Source organism: Pollicipes pollicipes, unplaced genomic scaffold (assembly GCF_011947565.3).
Source record: "Pollicipes pollicipes isolate AB1234 unplaced genomic scaffold, Ppol_2.1 Scaffold_2555;HRSCAF=2994_pilon_pilon_pilon, whole genome shotgun sequence".
Taxonomy (NCBI): Eukaryota; Metazoa; Arthropoda; class Thecostraca; order Pollicipedomorpha; family Pollicipedidae; genus Pollicipes; species Pollicipes pollicipes.
This window is the reverse complement of record NW_023596136.1, coordinates 5,716,673-5,727,914: the sequence shown is the minus strand read 5'-3', so window position 1 is coordinate 5,727,914 and position 11,242 is coordinate 5,716,673. Positions and strand designations below refer to the sequence as shown.

The following is an 11,242-nucleotide window of genomic DNA, read 5'->3' as shown; positions in this document are numbered from 1 at the left end:
GCCGGGCCCTGCGCTCCCGGGGTGGCGGCCGGGGCCGGGCCCTGCGCTCCTGAGGCGGCGGCCGGGGCCGGGTCCTGCGCTCCTGAGGCGGCGGCCGGGGCCGGGCCCTGCGCTCCTGAGGCGGCGGCCGGGGCCGGGCCTTGCGCTCCCGGGGTGGCGGCCGGGGATGGGCCCTGCGCTCCTGAGGCGGCGGCCGGGGTCGGGTCCTGCGCTCCTGAGGCGGCGGCCGGGGCCGGGTCCTGCGCTCCTGAGGCGGCGGCCGGGGCCGGGCCCTGCGCCCCCGGGGGTGGCGGCCGGGGCCGGGCCCTGCGCCCCTGGGGCGGCGGCCGGGGCCGGGCCCTGCGCCCCCGGGGCGGCGGCCGGGGCCGGGCCCTGCGCCCCCGGGGCGGCGGCCGGGGCCGGGCCCTGCGCCCCTGAGGCGGCGGCCGGGGCCGGGTCCTGCGCCCCCGGGGCGGCGGCCGGGGCCGGGCCCTGCGCTCCTGAGGCGGCGGCCGGGGCCGGGTCCTGCGCCCCCGGGGCGGCGGCCGGGGCCGGGCCCTGCGCTCCTGAGGCGGCGGCCGGGGCCGGGCCCTGCGCTCCCGGGGTGGCGGCCGGGGATGGGCCTGCGCCCACGGGGCGGCGGCCGGGCCGGGCCCTGAGCCCCCGGGGTGGCGGCCGGGGCCGGGCCCTGCGCCCCCGGGGTGGCGGCCGGGGCCGGGCCCTGCGCCCCCGGGGTGGCGGCCGGGGCCGGGCCCTGCGCCCCCGGGGTGGCGGCCGGGGCCGGCCCTGCGCCCCCGGGGTGGCGGCCGGGGATGGGCCCTGCGCCCCCGGGGCGGCGGCCGGGGCCGGGCCCTGCGCCCCCGGGGCGGCGGCCGGGGCCGGGCCCTGCGCCCCCGGGGCGGCGGCCGGGGCCGGGCCCGCTCTCTCCTGAGGGCAGACGGCGCGCCAGCGGCACTCGCCCAGCGGCGCTGGCCACTCGCCGCCGGCCGGCTGGGCCTCTCCCCGGGGGCGGTCCCCATGGACCGCGGCGTTGAGAGGGCAGCCGCGCCGCGCCTCGGTCCCAGCCACAATGCCGCGCCACAAAGCCCGCCGGAGGGGGCCAGTGGCGACGGCCTTTGTGCGGAGCCACGACCGGCGCCGGCCCAGCGGATGCGGAGATGTGGCGCGGGCCGAGATCGCCACCGCAGCACGTCGAGCCTTGCTTGCTCCCGGCCGACTCTGCTCTGCTCGCTGTAGGCGCGCCCTTAGGCGTAACCAAACAGGGAATCCGACAAGAACCAGAAACCAGGACTGGGTTGTGTTGAGGGAACCAGCGAGAGCCTGGATCCAGCTTGACAATAAGTCACGAGATTCAGCAAGAATCAGAATCCAACCTGGAATGAGCGTATAAATACAGCAAAAACCAGAGCCTGGTCTGGAAGCAGTGAGCTTTTTGGCATGATTTGTATCTGAAATGCGGCCAGAACCAAGATCTGGTGTAAATTAACATTAGGAGTACACAAAAGAATCATGATCTTTTCATCATCAGAACCATCTTTTTTCATCAGAATCATGGCCAGGGATTAGTGGCTATTCACCTACTGCACTTTGGCAAACAAAAGTCTTTGAAATAATATCACGACTGACTCCACGGTCTCCCAACAGTTGTTTTACCTTAGTTCACACAGCATAGCCTAAAAAAGGACTCAAGTGGCAGACATGCCTTTTGGAAGCATGTCATCATCCATAAATTTATGATAACGGAGATTTGAGACGGACCTTCAAACCTTTGCTGTAAAGTCATTTCTCGCATAGGTGTTGCCAAACTTCAAAACAGCAGATCTCAGATCGTCAAACACAACTGGTTGTCGCTGTCAGCCATACAGATATTAATGAGTGCCGTTGTCATTATTGGCTGCCCCAGATTTTATACGAGGATGCTCTTTGCCCTTAACAGATCTTTCAATGACGAACACAAGCAAGCATACAGCACAAATGAATGCAAATAATCTTGCCCGTCTGTCTTTCCATCTGTCTGTACGTCTGTCTGTATGCCTGCCTGTCCGTCCGTCTGTTTGCCCGTCTGTCTGTCTGTCCGTCTGTCTATCAATCTGTCTGTCCGACCGGCCGTCTGTCTGTCTGTCTATCTGCCTGCCTGCCTGCCCGCCTGCCTGCCTGCCTGTCTGTCCCTGTCTCTGTCTCTGTGTATGTGTCTGTGTTTGTGTCTGTGTCTGTGTCTGTGTCTGTCTCTGTCTCTGTCATTGCCTCTGTGCCGTGCTCTCGGTCTCGCTCTAGAAATGTTTTCCAATTCTATGTTAACTCCCAAAGGCTACTTTGAACAACTGAGACGCACAAGTGTCGAACCGCCATGCAACCGCACGGGCACTCCAACTTCAACTTTGCACCCCAAGCGCTCATCAAAGCTTTCAGAGACTTCAAAACTGACTCGTGGATTGCTGGAATCCTCAGCGGTACACGAGGAATGCTGATGGTGTTGTGGCACCATTTTGCTGAGGCCCCTTTCCAATCATCTTGATGCCCTGAGCACGGACATAAAAAGTGGCGATGCAACGTTTACATACTTTGGAACAGTCTCGCAAAGCTCGGAACGACGCTTCTTTCCGCAGAAATGAATAAAGGAAGGTGATATAATTTCAAAATACCTGCACGTCTGTTATGCGCACAGGAAAGCACGTAATGACATGTGTCATACAGTTGTGTGCATTGAAAGTGTATTGTATTATTAGCTGCCCACACAAGTGTATTGTATCAATGCGCTTGAAGGTCCGTCTACAACAGTGGTGTGGAAGCAAAGGTCGCCCATTTGTGCTGCCCTAGGGCTTTTGTTCGCCAGCTGCATTGCTTTCAGATTGGCTAGCGACGGGTTTGGCCCGGCCGTGCTAATAAAGGATATCGAGGAATGGCGATTGTGTTTAGGCTGTGACTACGTATTTCGAACTGAGATATTTCCTTTGGTTGTTGGTTTGGTTGCCATAAAGCGATATTAAGTTATGCGGAAGGCTTATGACGTAATGTTTGTCGGCTTAGACTGCAGCATGTTGTGATCGAGAATGTTTTAGAAATGGTGGCGCTGTCCGTTCCCCGATCGCCGTTACCGGCTTGGACAGCCGTGACGTCGCGTAGTGCTTGCCCGACGTGGCGTTCATGCAAACCACGCACTTGTTTGCTTCTCGTTCATACCTGCCCTGGTTGCCAAGGTCTTACATCATCCTTAAAAGCGGTCCAGATTCGACGGTACTGTGGTTGGTGAACAGGTCACCGGCTGTGGAGCTGGATCTCTGTTTTTACCATGACGATCGCCTTGCTCTGCTGCGTCAGACCGCGTTAGTCATCGCGGCATCAGATCGCTGAGGCTACGACGCAACCAAAGCCCATGACCCGATCGATCGTGGGTCCAACCGGTGTTGTGTAGCCTTTCAGGTATTTACCATTTTTCCGTACCGAATAGGAACGGAGTTTTAGTCATTTCATGATTTCGAAGGCAATGGGATTATCGTGATATTGCAATGCTTGAGGAGAACCAAACCAGAGCAAACACATCACTTGCAGATACCTTATGCATATTCCATACAAATACCATCAAATACATCGCTTGGAAATATCGTAGAATGGCGTTGAAAAGATTGTGCTACTCTCATAAAAGCTGCGTGGCGGCGCGATCGGTGGCTTCAAAAACACAAGCCCACCAGAGGCATGACTGTGCGGGTCGGCCTAGCCGAGCCGCCACATCTTCTGTTTGGCAGCGTTTAAGACCAGCGTGGTCTGAGAGCTCACCTCTAATTAGTGGCCTCCGCGGTCGACGTGCATTTCTCGTCACCGATGGAAACGTTTCTGGGTTCTGCCAGAAAGCAATTCCATCCTCATTCGCACCAATAGAGCGAATTTGAATACAAATGCTGGGTCCGGATCATTCTTCACGCAGGCACGCAGAAAGGGATCAATGGGTCGCACGACGCTCGTTTGGAGATGGAGTGTGATGGCGCCCCCTCTGGAGCCCCTAAAGATCGCAACTCTTCCTCGATAAGACGTATTTTTCTACTCCGTATTATGGGCAGGCTCTCTGTGATGCGGCTGCAAATCATACGGGGATATAGAGAGGAGAGATAACTCAAATGACGATGGAGTGGGCAGGCGTACGCGAAATAATGCCCGGCCGCCCTGGCCAGACCGTGGGATGTTGGCGGTCTCAGCAAAGCGACCACGCATAGCTGCAACGTCAAGCGTCACGTGTCGCGTGGCCCCCAGTGGGGACGAGCAAGGGCGCTGGCAGCGGACGGGTGCAGATGCCGCCGCGACCACGTGACTGACGAGCTGCTGGCGCCCGACTGCGGTAGCGGTGGTGGGACGCGAAGCGGGTGGCGCGCCGCCGACCCGCTGAGGGCTGGCGCCGATCATTTGTCAGCCGGGCTGTTAGCGTCGTGTCTGACGAATGGCTCGTTAGCGCCATCAATCAGCGTTCGCACGCGCTTCTTAATCTTGTCGCTGGGGGCTGATTGTTGTTATAGCCAGAGGCCGCGCCATACACGCGATGCACGCAGACTTGGCCAGGTGAGGGCGATGCCATCGCCGGTTTGGTCGGCGTCGGTGGTGCATCACTCACCTGGAGACTGGTGTCGGTGATGCATCACTCACCTGGAGACCGACGTCTGCGATGCGCCCACTGCCGGGGCGTCTGTAATGCGCCCACTGCCGGGACGTCTGTAATGCGCCCACTGCCGGGACGTCTGCGATGCGCCCACTGCCGGGACGTCTGTAATGCGCCCACTGCCGGGACGTCTGCGATGCGCCGACTGCCGGGACGTCTGTAATGCGCCGACTGCCGGGACGTCTGCGATGCGCCGACTGCCGGGACGTCTGTCGGGACGTCTGTAATGCGCCCGCTGCCGGGACGCTTTTCCGCAGCGACAGAGCCTGCTTTATGCGCCGTATATCGTATGGGGAAAGTTTGCCAGCTCTGCAACCGAGGCAGAGCCTACACAAGTTAGAAAAAACGACGATGGTGTTGCGACGGGCTTAAACTGGTGCCGCGCATCAGGATCTGAGCTTAAGTCAGGTGGCGGTGATGAATGAGAGACACAGCGTTTGTTGGCAGAGAACATAAAATTGGATATCTGAGTTGTGTTCCACTTTTTTATGTCAGACATTTTGTTTACAGGCTTGTAGTGGGCTATCATTTTGTGGGATCAGAACATTTGCTTTTCATTACAGCATTGGCGACGAGCATAAGGACATTATCAAGTATGCTACATGATGTAAAGATACGAAGTGTGACGAGCCAGCCAACCACGTCGCATACTGAACGCGTTAAGATTCTCTCTCCGTGCGACTGTTTAAGTTAGCATTTCTCTTCACATGAGGACGGATGCAGCTGATGAAACAAGCTCGTGACCAAAATGCTTGATGTGGCGCCATAGAAAAACCTAGGAAATGCAAACCACGTTTAAGATCGATTGATTCGATTCTGTAAAGCAAACATGCCAAGAGGGCCATTCATACCGAGCGTCTCCCACGTGTCTCATCCGAAGAACTGCGCAACACACATTTGCGTGCATGCCTCGTCATTCTCCGTGGACGCGGTGGAGTGATACCGCCCGTCGAGGCTGGCCTGGAACGCCACGTTTCACCTGTGGACGTGTGGAGCGGCTTCCCCGTGGACGCGGTGGAGTGATACCGCCCGTCGAGGCCGGCCTGGAACGCCGCGTTCCACCTGTGGACGTGTGGAGCGGCTCCTCCGTGGACGCGGTGGAGTGATACCGCCCGTCGAGGCCGGCCTGGAACGCCACGTTCCACCTGTGGACGTGTGGAGCGGCTTCCCCGTGGACGCGGTGGGGTGAAACCGCCCGTCGAGGCCGGCCTGGAACGCCGCGTTCCACCTGTGGACGTCTGGAGCGGCGCCCGTCGTTTGAGGACGGCCCGAGCTCCACCGCACGCGTTCGGGCGAAGCTGCACGCCTGCAGTCGACACGCCTGCAGTCGCGTGCGGACGGGACACTGTTTCCCCTGCAGTCGAGTGCGGACGAGGCACCGTGTTCCCCTGCAGTCGCGAGCGGACGGGACACTGTTCCCCCTGAAGTCGCGTGCGGACGGGACGCTGTTCCCCCGCAGACGAGTGCGGACGAGACGTGACGTCAGCTGCAAGGCTTCCAGTGACGGAGGCGCGTGCTGTCTGTGTGCCCGGCTGCGGACCGTGGAAGCGGACCGGCTGCCTGCGAAGGCTCTCTTCAACTCGTCGAGACGTCGGCCAGCGCAGGCTCGCTCGGGGCGAAACTGCCTCCGCGGGCCACTTGGCTCCGTGCTTTACAATTATTATCAACTTTGCTCCGTTGTTGGCCGGGTGCGCAGGAGGCTAGTCAGAATGGCCTGCATTCGCCGCCGCCAGTGCTGACGAAACTTTCTGGATGGCGTGCGTCCACGGAGAGATTCTGAGTGATGTGATATCGTGGCCTGGATACTTGTGCTTGCATCCACCCGGGTAAGTCAGGTCAATACAACCGTGCCACGCATGCCAGAACACCCTCTGAGCAGCCCACACATACAAACCAGTCGTGAACATCCGGGAGAGTTTGATGAACGAGTGAAAACGGCGTACATCCTGAACAACGGCCACGGCTATAAGCTTGGAGCGGAAATGGTCACCCGCACCCTGCTCTGCGAGAACACCAAAGCTTCTATTAGACGTTGATTACCTGTGAACAAAGCTTCTGACGAGGGATTTATTACGTCACATGTCGAAGATGCTCTGCTCTGCGGCCCATCGCCGACTCATCGTTTCGATGTTGATCGCTCCCACCTAACAATGATTTATGCGGACACGATGTTGTACGGACCTCTGCTGTACGGACCTCTGTCGTACGGACCTCTGCTATACGGACCTATGTTGTACGGACCTCCGATCTGGTGCAACACAGCTGACGGAGGTTCGGCTCCATGTCGACGCGTTTCGTGTTCCATACTCGATCACTAGGTGCTGTGTTGACCCGATACTGCGGGATGCAGCGACACTGGCGGTCTTGCCAGATGCAAGTGTCGATAACTAACCCAGCGATTAATTACATCCGACCACACGGCTTTGCGCGGGCGCCAGACGAACGCCCCCGTTACGGAGCACCTCAAGCTGGACCGCTCGCCATCACGAGCCGACCGGCGGTGAACGGCAATGATGATCATTAGTATCCGTACCCCAGCGGCCGCCGCGGGCCGTCGGCACTACCGCCCCCCCCCCCCCCCCCTCCCTCAGCGCTCCTGGCACTCCTCCCGGCCCGCAGCCGGCGCTCGGATGCGGTAAGCCGCTTGTGAGATTCATCTGTTTATTTTGCTGTTGTCCGAGCCAACAGCTTCCACGGCATGTCCGAGGCGTTTTAATGAGCGGCTTCGCTGCACTTGGAGAGACATCGCCGGTAGTTTTCCGGTGTACGCTACATCCGCGCGGTCACATGGACCAGGTGCTCTGCTCCAGCTGCAGCTGCAGTGCTCTGCTCTGCGCAGGTGAACACTTATACGCATGATTAGCTGTTTCTATGTGTTTAATTCGGTTATTCCTAGGTGTATTCGTCGGCCGCTCGAGCCTCCAAACGATTCCTCCTTACACCTAAAACATTGTTTTCCGGGAACCGGTGTCCACACACATCACATGTCCTTCGTGAAATGTCCTGAGAATCGCACTTTGCTGGGCCCGGCCGTGATGGCAGCCTTTCCTGGACCCAGCCCATGATGCCAGTCTTTGCTGGGCCCGGCCGTGTTGCCAGCCTTTGCTGGGCCCGGCTCGTGATGGCAGCCTTTGCTGGGCCCGGCTCGTGATGCCAGCCCTTGCTGGGCCCGGCCCATGATCCCAGCCCTTGCTGGGCCCGGCCGTGATGCCAGGCTTTGCTGGGCCCGGCCGTGATGCCAGCCCTTGCTGGACCCGGCTCGTGATGCCAGCCTTTGCTAGGTCCGCTTCGTGTTGGCAGCCCTTGCTGGACCCGGCTCGTGATGCCAGCCCTTGCTGGGCCCGGCTCGTGATGCCAGCCTTTGCTGGGCCCGGCTCGTGATGCCAGCCCTCGCTGGGCCCGGCCGTGATGCCAGCCTTTGCTGGGCCCGGCTCGTGATGCCAGCCCTTGCCACTTTCCCCGACACAGGGCAGCCTATTAAGTCACCGGGCCTCACACGCGACTGGGACGTGGCTGGCGCATTAATCTTCATTAGCTTACAACGATGCGACAGTCACACACAAAAATGAGGCGCTATGAAAACAGGTTGGAGTTATCGGAAAGTACAACCCTACTAAGTGCACCGCACAGATAACGGAGATTGGAGGTGGCCAACTGGTGGACCTTCGCGGTTGTAAGGGGAAGCCTTGGCTCTGAAATCAGGGCCCTCAACCGTGCCATGCTTGCTTCCGGGCTAACGAACGACCAAATCAAGCTTTTGAAAACAAGAGCGAAGTGTTTCCCCCCGACAGTCATTTTTTGATGCGCCCCAACAACGAACACATATATTTCCTTCGTTCCCCGTGCGGGGTTAAGTGATAAAAAGCCGACCCATGCCATCCATGAGACCTATGTTTTGCACAATGTACTTGTACGAGTGGCGAACAAAGGCTCCCGAAACGACGATTGTCCCGTTACACTGAGCTATTGCTACCCACTTCAGATCGTGACATGCCAAATGTCAGATTGTGCCCCGACCTCTCCCAGGCGCGTTTGTGTCTGGCAATTACTGTGTCAGGTATTGCCAGGCGGTATGTTTTAGGTCGTTCATGTGTTGGGTTGTGCCTGCGTTAGGATGCATGTGATTCACGTCGCCTTTATGTCAAGTCGTGTCTGGCTCATGTCGCCTATGTTTCAGATCACGTCTATGTCAAATCTTCTCGCGCCAGGCACACGTGTGCGGTTGCGTCTGTTTCAGGCCGGCTCCGTGTTAGGTCGCGCCGCCCTGTGTCAGGTCCCGCTCCGCCCTGTATCAGGTTCTGCCCCACTGTGTGTCTTATCACGCCCTGATCGGTGTCAGGTCACGCCCCGCTCTGCGCCAGTTCACGCCCCGATTGGTGCCAGGTCACGTCCCGCCCTGTGTCACGTCCCGTTCCGCCCTGTGTCAGGTCCCGTCCTGCCATGTGTCATGCCACGCCCGCCCTGTGAAAGATCCCCTTCCGCCCTGTGTCGAGTCCCGTCCCGCCCTGTGTCTTATCACGCCCTGATCGGTGTCAGGTCACGCCCCGCTCAGTGCCAGGTCACGCCCCGCACAGTACCAGGTCACGCCCCCCTCAGTGTCAGGTCACGCCCCGCTCAGTGTCAGGTCGCGTCCCGGGCGCCGCGCCGGTCGTTGCGTGACGCGCCGCCGCTCTCGGCGTACCTGGCCACCATCCCGATCAATGCCAGCCGAATCCCGAGGGCCTCAGGTGGACGACCGGCGGCGCCGCCCTCAGGGCAGAACTCAGCATCGGCCAACGGCAGGCGCGCCCTCTCGACCCCGCGCCGCCCCCCGGGGCCGCCAGACGGCCGCGTGAGGGTGACCCGACGCCGAGGCTGGCCTCGCGGGCTGTGTCGGCCGACTCCTCGGCCACGGCCGCGGTGGCGGCTGACTGACGGGGCTTGAGAGAGACGCGCTGCTGCCCCCGCCCGGTGCGGGACGCGCCGCCGCCCGCCGACGATTGATCTACCTCGCGGCAACGCCTGAGACGTCTGTCTGAGCGTTATCAGGCGGAGCTTGCCCGTCCCCGGCGTGGCCACTTGTTCAGACACTTGCCCGACTCAGCCGCGCGTTGCGGTGCGTGCCGATTGGTGTCGGCGTCAGCTGCCGCTCCCCGGATGTCGCTGTTTTGCTGAGGCCTCCCCGGCTCGTTCCCGCTGTCTCGGAACCAATTATGGGAACAATACCAGCGCTCTCTCACGCAGCTCGCTGCGAGAACGACGACTCGGACGTCTCCGTGGTGCACGATGGCGAAAAGCTCGGTTCAGTGTTCCGATTTGCCGGCCGCTCAGGCGGCTGAGCGGCGCCTGACACCGCTTTCGCGCTGACACCGCTCTCCGCTCTTGTTTCAGGACGAGACCGTCCGAGATGCGGGCCCGCCCCGTAAACGGTGAGATCTCCACACCTGCGGCCGCGGCCCGGGAGCCTCGCGGCGGCCGGACGCTCGCCCGGTGTTATTGATTGCGCTGCACGCGGCACGCGAAACGCGCCCCCCTCGCGCTTTGTTGTTAGAATAGTTTTGTCATTTGTAAAGCCCTGGAGGTGCATTGCTGGAGTGGCTAGCGTCATCAGTCAGGCGGGATACCCGGGAAGTGCCCGCACTCTACGCAAGGAAAAACAAATGATAGCGCGAGATACTCGACCCAAGCCAGACAACAACAAACATGGATGGGAAATAAATGGAAAATCATTCATTGACAAGATTTTATCGTGGCAGAACCCTTATCATTGAAATATGTGTACATTTAGAGGTGAATTTAATTATCGTGCGTGAATTGTTATGGACTTACCAACCAAAATCCGCGTCGTGCGACACACTTATGGTCATATTGAAGGCAACTGCTGTGTTTTAGAATTCATATTCTTATGCATTCGCAACAACCATAAAACGTAAACGTTTTTAATAAAAGAACTAAATTTTCACGAATAATATCCGAATCTTTTCCATTCGTTGATTTGCGCCACCAAGAGCTGCCACCTTTTCGATTTAAAAAGCCAACAGCCAACCCCACCCAAGCTTGAAGACCAGCTCCGTTCCCACAAGGCCAGTTTCCCAAACCCCTCGCATGGGCCTGTCAATCTTATTTTTTATTCCAGGTGCGCATACTCAATCTTGTAAGACCATTAGTGTCAAAACAGCAAGTGGTAAGGAACCTGAAAACAGATTCATCCCTTCAGTTGTTTTGTCATGGCTAACATCATGAGACCTTATCATTAGACAAGAAACACCACAATGATACATAAATCTGCAAACATTTGGCAGTTCATCTCTGGTTTTTCAACTAGTGCGTCGTGAAGTTGTTGCATTAGCTTTTTCAAAATCTGGATATATGTCCACTTTAATAGAGACTGCTGAGGAATCGATGCATGCAATCTCCTCTATCTCAGGTGAAGCATTCCCTTTGTCCAAGAAAATATTCTCTCGGTCCTCCAAAAGGCTGCTCAAAAAGAGCTCATAATCTATACCTTGAAATGAAAGGAATAGAGCAACTCCAATCTGTATTAGTACGCAAACATCAGGATTGAATTGACATTTACCTAGGCTCATATGGCGACTTTTCAGGCTGTCGTGTCGACTGGTGACTAATATATATGTACAC

General features: G+C 58.5%; 1 protein-coding gene across 2 annotated transcripts in view; it reads left to right on the top strand.

Annotated features, from left to right (window-relative positions):
* Positions 1-11,242, top strand: part of LOC119111089 (heterogeneous nuclear ribonucleoprotein L) — an 86,861-nt gene that overhangs the window by 26,408 nt on the left and 49,211 nt on the right. Inside the window, exon 2 of one of the 2 annotated variants that reach the window (XM_037234917.1) lies at positions 9,995-10,032. In XM_037234917.1, coding sequence (XP_037090812.1) covers positions 9,995-10,032 — 38 coding nt within the window. Of the gene's footprint in view, positions 1-9,994; positions 10,033-11,242 lie in introns of those variants that run through there. The other variant, XM_037234949.1, reaches the window with a different exon arrangement.